The sequence below is a fragment of the Nansenia antarctica genome (genome assembly GCF_963989245.1).
Source record: "Nansenia antarctica genome assembly, chromosome: 8".
Taxonomy (NCBI): Eukaryota; Metazoa; Chordata; class Actinopteri; order Argentiniformes; family Microstomatidae; genus Nansenia; species Nansenia antarctica.
In genome coordinates, this window is record NC_137678.1 from 36,887,046 (window position 1) to 36,904,727 (window position 17,682).

Genomic DNA, 17,682 nt, shown 5'->3' on the forward strand with positions numbered 1-17,682 from the left:
GTCCTTGACGATCATCTGTAAGATGCTGTTAGAAAGCTGAGCAGCCATATGGGGTGTGCATGGAGTTGTGCTCTTTTTGTGGAAAAAGTTTTCCACACTGCTTTGCTTCCTGAAAATAAAAAAAGCACACATTTCTTATCATGTGTAGGCCCCTTAATTTCCACCTCACTGCTATGTTTAGCCAACATGGCCATTTAGAAGTCTGTCCATCACCACAACACATAGCTAGCTAGTAGCTACATGGCTAGCTAACTTTACTCTCGCTGCTATGTTATGATTAGCTAAATTGATGCTAACGTAGCATGCGAGCTACGAGCTAGATAACGTACAGTAGGTGCGAGCACCACAATAACAATAGGCTAGTAAGGCTACCGTAGCTAGCCAGCTACATAGCTAACGTTACTCTCGCTGCTATGTTATGATTAGCTAAATTGATGCTAACGTAGCATGCGAGCTACGAGCTAGATAACGTACAGTAGGTGCGAGCACCACAATAACAATAGGCTAGTAAGGCTACCGTAGCTAGCCAGCTAGTAGCTATCCATTTTTCACTGATACACGGCCGGAAAAGTGAACAGAAATACAACGCTGACTTACGGTGCTAGCTTGCGGCTGTCTTCACAAAGCGCTCCACGATGCTTTCGCTTGAGGTGCTCGTTCATTGCAGTCGTACTGCTGTGATAGGCCAATTCGTTTTTGCACAGTTTACAGACCACCACATTGCCATTGGTTTCTTTTTTTGTAAAGTACTCCCATACTTTGGACGATCGTGGGCGAAGTCTTTTTCTGCCTCCGTGTTTGCACTGGTCGCAGCCATTTTGTTTTTTTACGACTAACCGACGCATTTTACGGCAACCGACGTATTGACGTAATCGATGACGTCGATGACGTCGAATAATCGTAACAGCCCTAATGTAGTGTGTGTAGACATGTATGTAGTGTGTGTAGACATGTATGTTATGTGTAGACATGTAGTGTGTGTGTAGTCATGTGTGTAGTGTGTGTAGATGTGTGTAGTGTAGTGCGTATGTAGTATATGTGTAGTCATGTGTGTAGTGTGTATGTAGTTTGTGTAGTCATGTATGTAGTGTGTGTGTAGTCATGTGTGTAGTGTGTATGTAGTGTGTAGTCATAAAGGAATGTTCTTACCTGATGGAGGAGAGGCAGCATCAGAGGTGTGGTGAGAGGGGGAGAGAGAGAGAAAGGGGGAGAGAGGGAGAGAGGGAAAACATGGTGTTATTGTTTGCAATGATCACATGATCTGGTTGGGGGGTCCTCACACACACACCACTGACGAACCCTGTCTACAACACAGTGTGTGTGGTTCTGGCACACACACACACACACACACACACACACACACACACACACACACACACACACACACAGTGATGGTCTGTTCGGGCTGTTGGCTGTGGGTCTGTTTCTTTCTGCAGGAGAATCAGACCTAGGCACCTGGCCGGCCAGCTACTGGCTCAGCAGTCAGCCCCATCAGCAGAATGGCCTTCACCAGGTGGTTGGGCTATAAGCCCAGGGGGATATTCCATTAACGTTGCTAAAGGAAAATCCAGGCTTATTCAGACAAGTCTCGCAAGACTTATCAAAAAATATCCAGGCTTATTTTTGAAAATGGATTTTCCTTTAGCAACGTTGATGGAATACCCCCCAGGCATTCCTCAGGGGGACCTCTCCACGCAGACACGTTAAGTGTGGTTGTGCCATTGTTGTTTTTACACCCTACAACATCCTGACAGACACACCTCCTTATCGTTAGTGTAAGTATTATTTATATTAAGTCTTATTTTGCCTAGTTGAATAAATATTATTCGTTATTTCACTGATTCTGGTGTGTGGTCTCCCCTTCTTGTCTCGAGCTGGGTCGTGACACACACACACACACACACACACACAGACACACACACACACACACACACACACACACACACAGACACACACACACACACACACACACAGACACACACAGACACGCACAGAGAGACACACACACACGCACACACACACACACAGAGACACACACACACACACACACACAGTTGAGGGTTGTGGAGTTCCGCTCCACATCTGTTATTATTCCAACATCTCTAATAACCCTACTAACCCCTAACCCCAACCCTGTAATCTGGAACACAACATCAGCTGGAGAGAGGGAGGGGGGAGGGAGCTGGGGTGTTGGGTGGAGAGGGAGGGGGGGGGGAGCGGGATGAAGGTCAGCAATGACAGGTAGAGATGGATTCTGCTGTGTCGGCACCTGGGCTGTCCCACACGCACACACACAGGCACACACACACACACAGGCGCACACACAGGCGCACACACAGGCGCACACACAGGCGCGCACACTGGCGCACACACAGGCGCACACACAGGCGCACACACACAGGCGCACGCACACAGGCGCACACACAGGCGCACACACACAGACAAACACCAGCCCCTGGTCCGAGCATAGATTACTTTTTGTTATGATGACTGATGGATAGATGACTCACTTACTTAGACAAATGTATTTGTTGTAAGTCGCTTTGGATGAAGTGCCAAAAATGTAAATGTAACAGACACACACACACACACACACACACACACACACACACACACACACACAACCCACCCGCCCCGCCCCACACACACACACCACCCCCCACCACGCTCCCAGGCCTGTCGATTCTCCGGAAGATCAAATATCCCCTCTGCGTGTCTGTGTGTGTGTGAGTATAGCTCTGGAGTGTGTGTGTGTGTGTGTGTGTGTGTGTGTGTGTGTGTGTGTGTGTGAAACCTCATTCTATCAACACTCCGACTCACTGAAGCCACTAATTCAATAACCATCACTGGCTGCACTAACCAAGGATGGTCATAACACACACACACACACACAGGCACACACACAGGCACACACACACACACACACACACACACACACACACACACACACACACACGTGATAAGAGCTAGTTATCCTGGTTGGTGACTCTCTCTCCCCTCCTCCACAGCTCTGGGAACTGTGCCAAGGCTTTCATCTTTCATCCTTCTTCCTCATCCCCCACTCTCCTCATCCCCCCCTCTCCTCCTCCCCCACTCCCCTCCTCCTCCCCATTCCCCATTCCCCTCCTCCCCTCCCCATCCTACCCGAGGGTCGCACACGCGCACGCACACACACACACACACACACACACACACACACACACACACACACATACATACACAAACACACACAAACACACAGAGATGGTGGTGTGTGCAGCTGAACCCCCATTAACGATTATTTGGAGAACCATTGCAGTTGCCTGACAGGTTTAAATGGCTTCTGTACTCATTTTTTACATTTACATTTTAACCATTTAGCAGACGCTTTTATCCAAAGCGACTTAAAATTAGAGATTCCAGGGACAGTCTCCCTGGAGTAATTTAGGGCAATTTAGTGCCTTACTCAAGGGCACACTAGTGGTGGTGTTCTCAGGTGGGATTTGAACTCTTGACCTTCTGATCACCAGTCTAACTCACTATCCACTAGGCCACCGCTAGCCCCAAGAAGATGGTTACCATTACCCAGGGTGCGTTCGTAAATACGTTCTGGATCCATCTGCTGGTTTCAGAGCGCTCTGGTTTTAGACAGAGATGGTGCTCTGGTTTTAGATGTATGTAGACAGTAGAAAGAGCCATGTATGTATGCAGACAGTAGAAAGGGACATGTATGTAGACAGTTGTATGTATGTATGTATGTATGTAGACAGCAGAAAGAGACATGTATGTATGTATGTAGACAGTAGAAAGAGACATGTATGTAGACAGCAGAAAGAGACATGTATGTATGTGTGTATGTATGTATGTAGACAGCAGAAAGAGACATGTATGTATGTATGTATGTATGTATGTATGTATGTATGTAGACAGTAGAATGATTCATGTCAGTCTTTGCGGATGACACAAATATTTTGTGTTCGGGGGATGACCTGAAGCAGCTATTGGAAGTAGCAAAGAAAGAAATGGAGAAATTACATTGCTGGTTCGATACAAATAAGTTATTTTTAAATCTTTTACATTTTATTTTTAAATATAGCTATTTGGAAACCGTAAAATAAACACTGATGTACATTTGGAAATTGATCAGGTAAAAATGCACAGAGTATATGAAAACAAGTTTAATAGACCACAAACTCTGCTGGAAACCTCACATAAAGTATCTGTGTTCAAAGATAGCAAGAAGTATCAGAATATTAGGCAAAACAATTGAACACACTGTATTGCACACTTATTGTATGTCATATTGTGTTGAAGTGTGGGGGAATACTTACAAAAGCAACCTACAAAAGATATGCACATTGCAAAAAAGAGCTAGGCTATACGGATTGTACATCATGCTAGATAGTTAGATCATACACATTGTCTGTTTTTAAAGAGCCAAACATTGAAATTCATGGATTTAGTTAAATTCAAAACTGCATAAATGTTTAAGGTTATAAATATGTTTAGGGTTATAAATAACATGTTGCCAAGCAACATTCAGAAAATGTAGCCTATATGGGTAGAGAAGGTGGTTATTATTTAAGAGGGACTTTGAATCAAAAACAGCCTAGTGTTCGTACGACTCTGAAAAGTATGTGCAGCATCACTTTGGAATGGACTAGATGCAAGTGTAAAACTGAGCAAAAAATGAATAGATTCAAAGGCATGTACAGGACAGAGGACTAAGTAGTAAGGTGACTGAAGTACCGGTACATCTTATTTAATTTTCTGGCATTTGGATATTTATGGTGTATCTGGATATTTATGTTGTATTTAGTTTCAGAAAGAGACTCTATTTTAGAAATGTTGTAATATATTGTAAAGAAGGGGCAGGACTAGATAGGTTTTCACTTCCTCCTGTCCCCTCCCGAACGTATGTAAATTGCACGAGGTGAATGTGTTGATACAACTATTTGTTTGACTTTTTTATGTTTTTAGATGTTTATTGTGTTTGGGACAAACAATCAAATCAATGATAAAAATCAGATGTATTTAAGAAGACAGTAGAAGGGACATGTATGTATGTAGACCGTAGAAAGAGACATGTATGTATGTAGACAGTAGAAAGAGGCATGTATGTAGACAGTAGAAAGAGACATGTATGTATGTATGTACGTATGTATGTATGTAGACAGTAGAAAGAGACATGTATGTATGTATGTATGTATGTATGTATGTACAGTATGTATATATGTAGACAGTAGAAAGAGACATGTATGTATGTAGACAGTAGAAAGAGACATGTATGTACTGTATGTAGACAGGAGAAAGAGACATGTATGTATGTATGTATGTATGTACAGTTAGGTCCATATATATTTGGACAGACAGACAGATTATTATTTTTTTTTGCTGTTTAACAAAACATCTTCAAGTTACAGTTATATTATGAATATGGGCTTAAGGTGCAGACTCTCAGCTTTAGGGTAAGGGTATTCACATCCAAATTGAAGAAAGGGTTTAGGAATTACAGCTCTTTAATATGTAGCTCCCTCGTTTTCAAGGGACCAAAAGTAATTGGACAATTGACTCAAAAGCTGTTTCATGGGCCAGTGTGGGCTATTCCTTCATTATTTCTTTATCAATTAAGCAGTTAAAAGGTCTGAGTTGATTCCAAGTGTGGCATTTGCATTTGGAAGCTGTTGCTGTATACGCACAACATGCAGTCAACGGAGCTCTGAATGCAAGTGAAACAGGCCATCCTTAGGATGCAAAAACAACCCAAAAAATCCATCAGAGAGATAGCAGGAACATTAGGAGTGGCCAAATTAACTGTTTGGTACATTCTGAGAAAAAAAGAACGCACTGGTGAGCTTGGCACCACAAAAAGGTCTGGACGTCCATGGAAGACAAGAGTGGTGGATGATCACAGGATCCTTTACATGGTAAGAAAAACTCCTTCACAACATCCATTATCATTATCCAAGTGTACCATAAAGGGAAGACTTCACATGAACAAATACAGAGGGTTCACCACAAGGTGCAAGCCATTCATAAGCCTCAAGAATAGGAAGGCCAGATTAGATTTTGACAAAAAAACATCTAAAAAAGCCAGCCCTGTTCTGGAAGAGCATTCTTTGGACAGATGAAACTAAGATCAACCTATACCAGAATGATGGGAAGAAAAAAACAATGGAGAAGGCTTGGCTCATGATCTGAAGCATACCACATCCTCTGTAAAACACAGTGAAGGCAGTGTGATGGCATGGGCATGCATGGCTTCCAATGGCACAGGGTCACTAGTGTTGGTTGATGATGTGACAGAAGACAGAAGCAGGCGGATGAATTCTGAAGTGTTTAGGGATATTCTGTCTGCTCAGATTCAGATAAATTAGTTTGAAGTTGATTGGATGGCGCTTCACAATACAGATGGACAATGACCCAAAACATGCTGCGTAAGCAACCCAGGAGTTTTTTAAGGCAAAGAAGCGGAATATTCTGCAATGGCCGAGTCAATCACCTGATCTTAACCTGATCAAGCATGCATTTCACTTGCTGAAAACAAAACTAAAGGCAGAAAGACCCAAGAACAAACAACAACTGAAGACAGCTGCAGTAAAGGCCTGGCAAAGCATTACAAAGGAGGAAACCCAGCATTTGGTGATGTGCATGGGTTCCAGACTTCAGGCAGTCATTGCCTGCAAAGGATTCTCAACAAAGTATTAAAAATGAAAATTTTATTTATCATTATGTTAATTTGTACAATTACTTTTGAGCTCCTGAAAATAGGGGACTGTGTATAAAAATGGTTGCAATTCCTAAATGTTTTATACAATATTTTTGTTCAACCCCTTGAATTAAAGCTGAAAGTCTGCACTTCAATTACATTTAGATTGTTTCATTTAAAATCCATTGTGGTGGCATACAGAGCCAAATGTATGGAAATTGTGTCACTGTCCAAATATTTCCAGACCTAACTGTAAGTATGTAGACAGTAGAAAGAGACATGTATGTAGATAGCAGAAAGAGACATCTATGTATGCATGTATGTATGGATGGATGTAGACAGTAGAAAGGGACAAGTACAGTAAGGTCCATATATATTTGGACACAGACAGAATTTTTGTTATTTGCAAACATCTTCAAGTTACAGTTATATAATGAATATGAGCTTAAAGTGCAGACTCTCAGCTTTAGGGTAAGGGTATTCACATCCAATTACAGCTCTTTAATATGTAGCTCCTTCTTTTTCAAGGGACCAAAATTAATTGGACAATTGACTCAAAAGCGGTTTCATGGGCCAGTGTGGGCTATTCCCCACATGGGCATGCATGGCTTCCAATGGCACTGGGTCACTAGTGTTTATTGATGATGTGACAGAAGATAGAAGCAGACGGATGAATTCTGAAGTGTTTAGGGATAAAATTATGGAAATTGTGTCACTGTCCAAATATTTACAGACCTAACTGTATGTACAGTACCGGTATATCTCAAAAGTGAGTACACCCTTTAGATTTTTGTAAATATTCTGTTTTATACAACAGTTAGTTCCGACCAAGTAATTTGATTGGACAAGAGGCATTCCATGAGTTACGATATACAGTATAACAGCACTGGGACTTTTAACTATATGTATCACTCCGCCGCACAGGTGTTCTATTAAATGACCGTTAATTAGACTACATTACGATACAAAGTATGCTAGTTTGTGTTCTGGCCTGGGTTGCACCAATAGTAAATCATTAAATCATTACTAAATGTAGGCATTTAGTAGTTACTAAACCCCTAGTAGTTACTAGCTAGTTTCAAACTAGTTGTTTACTAATGTCGGTTGCACCACGCCAAACATTTGTCAATCTTAGCTAGTAAATACTTAGTAATGCGCAAGTTGTTACTAAAAATACATTGTCACATAAAACGTAGAAGAAGAACATTATAGCCAATCAGCGAGCAAAGCAAAACCCTCCGTTTTTAAATCCTCAATTTTGGCCGCCATTGGCTAAAAGCTGTAATTTGGCTCTACAAGTGTTAATATGTCATTTTATGAAGTTTTAATATGTTTTCAGGCGAGAAAGTAACCATATATTCACAAAATGTGTCCAGTTTATCAAAATAACCTGTTTATGTATCTGATCTGACGTTTTTTCCCCCACTTCTGTGGGAAACTTCGCTTCCCGTTGCGGAACTATTTTTTCTTGACGGAGCCAAAATAAATGATTAAATAAACAAACAAATCATAATCTGTTGTCACTTATTACTGTTAACTAATAAATTGCGCTGTAGAACTGTTGTATAAAAGCAATATCACACTCGAGGTCGTGTGTTATACTGAATATCAGCACGGCTGTGATTGTCTTCGGTACTCGGCCTGCGGCCTCGTACCTATGACCGAATCACAGCCGTGCTGATATTCAGTATAACACACTCCCTCTCGTGTGATATTGCTTAAATATCCTTTCAGGGGATAACATTATCCTACTGAAACTTTGATATAACTTAAAGTAGTCAGTGTGCTGCTTGAATAACAGTATAGATTTATTGTCCTTTGAAAATTACGCAGTACACAGCTGTTAATGTCTAAACAGCTGGCAACAAAAGTGAGTACACCCCATAGTGAACATGTCCTAATTGTGCCCAATGATGTTGTTTTCCCTCCCTGGTGTCATGTGACTCGTTAGTGTTACAAGGATTCAGGTGTAAATGATAAGCAGGGCTGTTAAATGTGGTGTTTTGGGCACAATTCTCTCTGAATGCTGGACAACATGGCACCTCATGGCAAGGAACTCTCTGAGCGGCTGAAAAAAAGGATTATTGCGCTTCACAAAGATGGCCTTGGCTATAAGAAGATTGCCAACACCCTGAAAATGAGTTGCAGCACAGTGGCTAAGATCATACAGCGGTTTTCCAGGACAGGTTCCACTCGGAACAGGCCTCGCCAGGGTCGACCAAAGAAGTTGAGTCCACGTGCTCAGCGTCATATCCAGAGGTTGGTTTCCAAACATAGACGTGCGAGTGCTTCCAGCATTGCTGCAGAGGTTGCAGAAGTGGGATGTCAGCCTGTCAGTGCCCAGACCATACGCCGCACACTGCATCAAATCGGTTTGTATGGCCGTCGCCCCAGACAGAAGCCTCTTCTGAAACCGATGCATAAGAAAGCCCGCAAACAGTTTGCTGAAGACAATAAATCCAAGAACATGAGTTACTGGAACCATGTCCTGTGGTCTGATGAGACCAAAATAAACCTGTTTGGGTCAGATGGTGTCCGGCGTGTGTGGCGGCACCCTGGTGAGGAGTACCAAGACAAATGTGTTTTGCCTACAGTCAAGCATGGTGGTGGCAGCATCATGGTCTGGGGCTGCATGAGTGCTGCCGGCACTGGGGAGCTGCATTTCATTGAGGGACACATGAATTCCAATATATACTGTGACATCCTGCAGCAGAGCATGATCCCCTCTCTTCGGGAACTGGGCCGTTTTTTAGGGCAGTTTTCCAACATGATAATGACCCTAAACACACCTCCAAGATGACAACGGCCTTGCTGAAGAAGCTGAAGGTTAAGGTGATGGACTGGCCAAGTATGTCTCCAGACCTAAACCCAATTGAGCACATGTGGGGCATCCTCAAGAGGAAGGTGGAGGAGTGCAAGGTGTCCAACATCCGTGGGCTCCGTGATGTCGTCATGGAGGAGTGGAAGAAGATTCCAGAAGCAACCTGTACAGCTCTGGTGAATTCCATGCCCAGGAGGGTTAAAGCAGTGCTAGATAACAATGGTGGTCACACAAAATATTGACACTTTGGGCACAATTTAGACATGTTCACTATGGGGTGTACTCACTTTTGTTGCCAGCTGTTTAGACATTAACAGCTGTGTACAGAGTAATTTTCAATGGACAATAAATCTATACTGTTATTCAAGCAGCACACTGACTACTTTAAGTTATATCAAAGTTTCAGTAGGATAGTGTTATCCCCTGAAAGGATATGACAGAATATTTGCAAAAATCTAAAGGGTGTACTCACTTTTGAGATATACTGTATGTAGCAGACAGAGACATGTATGTAGCAGACAGGAACATGTATGTAGCAGACAGGAACATGTATGTAGCAGAAAGGGACATGTATGTAGCAGACAGGGACATGTATGTAGCAGAAAGGGACATGTATGTAGCAGACAGGGACATGTATGTAGCAGACAGGAACATGTATGTAGCAGATAGGAACATGTATGTAGCAGAAAGGGACATGTATGTAGCAGACAGGGACATGTATGTAGCAGAAAGGGACATGTATGTAGCAGGAACATGTATGTATGTAGCAGAAATGGACATGTATGTAGCAGGAACATGTATGTATGTAGCAGGAACATGTATGTATGTAGCAGACAGGGACATGTATGTATGTAGCAGACAGGGACATGTATGTATCTATGTATGTAGACAGCAGACAGGGACATGTATGTACAGTTAGGTCCGTAAATATTTGGACAGTGACACAATTTCCATAATTTTGGCTCTGTATGCCACCACAATGGATTTCAAATGAAACAATCAAGATGTACCGTAATTGAAGTGCAGACTTTCAGCTTTAATTCAAGGGGTTGAACAAAAATATTGTATGAAACGTGTTTCCCCTAGGTTTGCTGCCTTGGGGGGGTGGCACAGACCGTGGCATGGACCCCCCCCCCCCAGGGGGTAAGACCCTGCCTCATACCAGCGTCATGTCCAGGGGTGTACTTGTACATTAAGCCGCCTCACGCTACGGAAACAGGAGATAGGCTCCTGCCCTATGGGCCATTAGGCTCCAGAACCATCGGTTCTCAAGGCTACTTACTTATGTGGTCTTGATTACCTGTCCACTTTCTCACCTGGTTCTTGCTCTCTCTCTCTCTGGTGTGCCGACACCATCCTGCTCTCTCTCCTTCTCTCCCTCCCTATCCTCCTCTCTCCCTTTTGCTGTCAACCAAAAGGTAAACAAAACAGTATTCATAATCTAATAAGAGGCATAAATTGATCCATATCAATTTATAACATAATTATAATTGAATATTGGATTGCTGTGGGCAATCCAGTCAGATAATGTCATTTTGACTTTACTCTCTCACCTGAAAAAAAATCGTATGTCCAACTATAAAAAAACAGACATTTCCAATGCTTCAATCAACTGTCCATGTACTGTAAATATGCCATTATGGTATTACCATGAAGCCCAACTCTAGCAGAATAAGAAAGATAGTATATCTACTTTAAGTAAAATAATAAAGTGCCTCCAGTTAGCTCTTTAGCTGGCAAGTGTGCAAGGAGACTAGCTCATCTCATCACCTCTGAGCTAGCTAGCTTGCTAGTTCTTTGACACTATTTACACTATGGAACTATAGTCAGACACTTTCTAGTCACGATAATAACGACCAATTTAAACCAACTTTCTCTGTCAGAACACTCAGCAATTATATTTGCTAACGTTTCAACTTGCTTACTTTCAATCTGCAGACATCACAGCCGGCAAAAACTCTCGCGTCTCGCGCGCACACTTGTGCAAAATCTTGTATTATTCTCCAGCGCTGGCACTGCGCGAAGTGTGGAGATAGGTCTGGCTATGCAAGACTACGGCGGACTAACGTTACCAACGAGCCTATGGGCTTGCCACTCGCCAGATTTGGGTTGGGTGCGTTTAAAAAACGCGGATATTTTAGCCTGCTTGTCAGATGTTTGGTGTCTACATCCGTAATAATTCCTCTTTCTTGGGGGGGCGGGGGGTTCCGTTGGGAGGGCGGCCCGCCCCCCCAAGGCAATGGTAGGGGAAACACTGCTTTAGGAATTGCAACCATTTGTATACACAGTCCCCTATTTTCAGGAGGTCAAAAGTAATTGGACAAATTAACATAATCATAATAAAATGTTCATTTTTAATACTTTGTCAAGAATATTTTGCAGGCAATGACTGCCTGAAGGTCTGGAACCCATGGACATCACCAAATGCTGGGTTTCCTCCAGTGGTGTAGTCTAGTTTTTTCTAGTGGGTATACTGTGATTTTGCCCTCCCAGTCAGAGCGACACCTGTCCCGTAGCGACACCCCATAAGCACCACCACACTCACTTATGCATACAGTATGCATCTACACCGGTGTTTGCTGCCTTGGGGGGGGGTGGCATGGACTGTACTTGTACATCAAGCTGCCTCACGCTACAGAAACAGGAGATAGGCTCCTGCCCCCTAAGGGCCGTTAGGCTCGAGAACCATCGGTTCTCAAGGCTACTTATGTGGTCTTGACTACATGTCCACTTTCTCACCTGGTTCTTGCTGTCTCTCTGGTGTGCCGACACCATCCTGCTCTCTCTCATTCTCTCCCTCTCTATCCTCCTCTCTCCCTCTTTTGCTGTCAAACAAAAGGCAAATATAACAACCAGAGTATTTATAATTTAATAAGAGGTATACATTGAATTCATATCAAATCATAACATCATTCTAATTGAATATTGGGTTGCTGTGGGCAATAGAGTCAGATACTGTCTTTACTTACTCTCTCACAACTCGCACAACAGCGGCTATACACCCTGAGATGCCTCAAGAAAGAACACAACAAGCAGGAGATATTGGTCGCCTTCTACCGCGGCGCAGTGGAGAGCATCCTCACCTACGGCATCTGCAACTGGTTCTACAGCTGCACAACAGCGGAGAGAAACGCGCTACAGAGAGTCGTGAGAACAGCACAGAAGATCACCGGCGCCCCCCTCCCCTCTCTGGAAGAGCTGTACAACACACGCTGTCTCAGGAAGGCCTCCAAGATCTCCAGGGACCCGACCCACCCTGGGCAAAAAATACTTTTGTGCAATATGACAACCCTAGTTGACTATCTGTGCAGTATAGTACAGTGGATTGTGTACATAGCCTTTATTTATGTAAACCAGCTCCTTACCTTCTTGTGATTTTATTCTTTTTCTAAAAGTGTTTTTTTTTTTCCTTTCCTAACACCAGGGGAGCCACCCCTCCTAAATTTCGTTGTTTGGTACCTGTACTGTAGCAATGACAATAAAGTCCATTCATTCATTCATTCATTCATTCATTCATTCATTCATTCATCACCTGTAAGAAAATCGTATGTCCAACTACAAAAAACAGACATTTCCAATGAGTGAGGGTTTGTTCCAATGCTTCAATCCACTGTCCATGTACTGTAAATATACCATTATGGTATTACCATAAAGCCCAATTCTAGCAGAATAAGAAAGATTGTATATCTACTTTAAGTAAAATAATAAAGTGCATCCAGTTAGCTCTTTAGCTGGCATGTGTGCAGCAGACTAGCTCATCTAATCACCTCTGAGCACGCTAGCTAGCTTGCTAGTTCTTTGACACTATTATTCACACCATGAAACTATAATCAGACACTTTCTAGTCACAATAATAACGACTAATTTGAACCAACTTTCTCTGTCAGAACACAGTAATTATATTTGCTAACGTTTCAACTTGCTTACTTTCTTCTGCAGAGCTTTCACCCTGCAAAAACTCTCTCGCGTCGCACGCGCACACAAAACAAAAACAAAACCATTCTCCAGCGCGGCACGAAGCGAAGTGTGGAGGTAGGTCTGGCCTGTGTTAGAGCAAATTATCAATAAAGGCAGCCTGTTTCGTTTCAAGATGTATAAGAAAAGATATTTAATATTTTCCTGTATAGAAGGAGGAAGTTTACAGGTTCGTCAGACGCATCTGAAGATTCAAAGTTCCTCTCAAAGTCCAGATCATTCATTACATCTCAGTATTTATGCTCTCAGGTACCCTCAGGTAAGAGGTCCGCCCTCGGGTGAGGTCTAGACCAATCATGAACAATGGGTGTGGATTTGTACATTGAGGAAGATGATGGGGGATGAAGGTTTAAGGGGGAATCGACCCCCACTTTCTCCTAGAGACACAACGATGTAAAAGGAACACAAAGGCCACAAACTGGTTTAGTCTGGTCCTAGAGTACTGGGTCTGGGGAAACACAAAGGTCCAAAACTGCTCTAGATGGCTTAGTCCATCTCGGTGCAGGTCAGGAGAAAAGAGAGCAATCAGGTCTTTGTAATCATTTAAATGTGTCTGTTGTCTAGCCAATGTCAAGCTTCAAGTAGAGAAACTGGTTTCATTGTGTGCTTACAACAGGAAATCAGTTTCTATAGCTTGCTCTAGATATCCAATTTACTGTTGTGAAGTTTGAATCTTAAATGTAGAAAAATTACATATAATAATTTTCTCTCACACCTGCCCACCCCAAGGCAATTGTAGGGGAAATACTGAGAGCATTCTGAACGACTGGTTATGCGATAACAAACATGTCAGAAAGTTCGAAGTAAGTGCTTCGTAACACAGACGGGGTGAATTTTATGAATAAAAGTGTGAAAGTTCTGTCACAAAACGCCGTTACGTATCCTCGCGCATTTTTAAGTGGGTATACGCAAATCCTTGGCCTTTCCTAGTGGGTATACGGCGTAGTCCTGCGTATCACGTAGACTACACCACTGGTTTCCTCCTTTGTGATGCTTTGCCAGGCCTTTACTGCAGCTGTCTTCAGTTGTTGTTTGTTCGTGGGTCTTTCTGCCTTTAGTTTTGTCTTCAGCAAGTGAAATGCATGCTCAATCGGGTTGAGATCAGGTGATTGACTCGGCCATTGCAGAATATTCCACTTCTTTGCCTTAAAAAACTCCTGGGAAGCTTACGCAGTATGTTTTGGGTCATTGTCCATCTGTATTGTGAAGCGCCATCCAACCAACTTCGCTGAATTTGTCTGAATCTGAGCAGACAGAATATCCCTAAACACTTCAGAATTCATCTATCTGCTTCTGTCTTCTGTCACATCATCAATAAACACTAGTGAGCCAGTGCCATTGGAAGCCAGGCATGCCCATGTCATCACACAGCCTCCACCGTTTTTTACAGATGATGTAGTAAGCGTTGGATCATGAGCCGTTCCAAGCCTTCTCCATACTTATTTCTTCCAATCATTCTGGTACAGGTTGATCTGAGTTTCATCTGTCCAAAGAATGCTCTTCTGGAACAGGCCTGGCTTTTTTAGATGTTTTTTGGCAAAGTCTAATCTGGCCTTCCTATTATTGAGGCTTATGAATGGCTTGCACCTTGTGGTGAACCCTCTGTATTTGTTCATGTGAAGTCTTCCCTTTATTGTACACTTGGATAATGATATTCCTACCTCCTGGAGACTGTTCTTCAGTTGGCTGGATGTTGTGAAGGGATTTTTCTTTACCATATAAAGGATCCTGTGATCATCCACCACTCTTGTCTTCCATGGACGTTCAGACCTTTTTGTGGTGCCAAGCTCACCAGTGTGTTCTTTTTTTCTCAGAATTTACCAAACAGTTAATTTGGCCACTCCTAATGTTCCCTGGATAACATTTTTTTTAATTTTGCAGCTTAAGGATGGCCTGTTTCACTTGCATTGAGAGCTCTGTTGACTGCATGTTGTGCGTATACAGCAACATCTTCCAAATGCAAATGCCACAATTGGAATCAACTCAGACCTTTTACCTGCTTAATTGATAAAGAAATAATGAAGGAATAGCCCACACTGGCCCATGAAACAGCTTTTGAGTCAATTGTCCAATTACTTTTGGTCCCTTGAAAAAGAGGGAGCTACATATTAAAGAGCTGTAATTCCTAAACCCTTCCTTCAATTTGGATGTGAATACCCTTACCCTAAAGCTGAGAGTCTGCACTTTAAGCCCATATTCATTATATAACTGTAACTTGAAGATGTTTTGGTAAACAGCTACAATTTTAAAAATTCTGCCTGTGTCCAAATATACATGGACCTAACTGTATGTAGCAGACAGGGACATGTATGTATGTAGCAGGGACATAACATGTATGTAGCAGACAGGGACATGTACTATGTATGTAGACAGCAGAAAGGGACATGTATGTACGGTATGTATGTATGTAGCAGAAAGGGACATGTATGTATGTAGCAGACAGGGACATGTATGTATGTAGCAGGGACATGTATGTATGTAGCAGACAGGGACATGTATGTATGTATGTATGTAGACAGCAGAAAGGGACATGTATGTATGTAGCAGACAGGGACATGTATGTAGCAGGGACATGTATGTAGACAGCATCTAAACATGAATATCAATGTGTTGTAATCACTCCTGGGGCCCAGTTGTTCAAAACTTTTAATCTGGATCAGAATGATCCCGATTCTTTTTTGCTATCCAGGATCAGATCCAGCTGGCTGATTTCCCCTAGAGGACTCAAAACCAGCCAGATAGATCTGATCCTGGATCATTCTGATCCAGATTAAACCTTTTGAATGACTGGGCCCTGGTGTCCCCACCATGAAACAGGCACATCTTCAAGGACCACACACAGTGAAACGTACACACACACACACACACACACACACACACACACACACAGGTCAGTAATGTGACCACAGTAACATCAGAAATAGACTTTAACGTGTCCAACAGGTCAGGGGTGTCAGGTGTGGGTCTGCTGTCCTATTGGCTGGACCGCTTCAGCATCACAGGAAAGGGTTAAACACATCACATGACCCCCCCCCACCCTGCAAGGAGCCGCCGTCATAAACCTGTGACCTTTAACCTCCACAGAGAGACCTGAACCAATCAAAACCATCAACGGGCCTTGTCCAATCAGAACCGTCTATAGACCTGGACCAATCAGAACAATCTACAGACCTGGACCATCTATAGATCTGCTTGCACGCACGCACGCACGCACGCACGCACGCACGCACGCACGCACGCACGCACGCACGCACGCACGCACGCACGCACGCACGCACGCACGCACGCACGCACGCACGCACGCACGCACGCACGCACGCACGCACGCACGCACGCACGCACGCACGCACGCACGCACGCACGCACGCACGCACGCACGCACGCACGCACGCACGCACACACACACACACACACACACACACACACACACACACACACACACACACACACACACACACACACACACACACACACACACACACACACACTCCTGGGGGTTAGCTCCTCTGGAATGTGGACTACCCCCCTGTCATCAGGTCATTACCCAGAAAGCCCTGAGACAAGTCTGAGCAGGGGAGATAGAGGGGGAGAGAGAGAGAGAGAGAGAGAGGGAGGGAGGGAAAGAGAGACAGAGAGGGAGAGATAGAGAGGGAGAGAGACTGCAGACTACGCACCCCTAACCCTAACGCCACACTCACACACACACTCACACACACACACACACACAAACCCAGTCTTTCACAGAGACACACACTCACACACACTCACACACACATACATACACATACATACACACACACACACACACACACACACACAGAGAGAGAGAGACAGACTCACGGGGGAGCTGCGAGGCGTAGTGATACACGTCTTCGTAGCCGTCGTGGTAGTCCTCCTCCGGACGGTACTTCCTGCCTCTCCTCCGGCGGGACCGGCCTATCAGACGCACCAAGCCTAGGAACCGCTCCATGGCAACGCTGCGACCTCCCGGCACACACACACACACACACACACACACTGCTACGATCTCCTGGCACACACACTGCTACGATCCCCCGACACACACACACACACACACACACACACACACACTGCTACGATCCCCTGACACACACACACACAGCTACAATCTCCCGGCACACACACTGCTACGATCCTGACACAAACAAACACACTGCTACGATCTCCCGACACACAA

At 43.6% G+C, this 17,682-nt stretch overlaps 1 protein-coding gene across 1 annotated transcript in view; it reads right to left on the reverse strand.

Annotated features, from left to right (window-relative positions):
* grip1 (glutamate receptor interacting protein 1) overlaps positions 1 to 17,454 on the reverse strand; it is a gene marked incomplete at both ends in the record, with an annotated part of 51,798 nt that extends 34,344 nt beyond the window's left edge. Inside the window, one exon of the mRNA XM_080538308.1 lies at positions 17,325 to 17,454. Coding sequence (XP_080394434.1) covers positions 17,325 to 17,454 — 130 coding nt within the window. The remainder of the gene's footprint in view (positions 1 to 17,324) is intronic.
* Between the last annotated feature and the right edge of the window lie 228 nt (positions 17,455 to 17,682).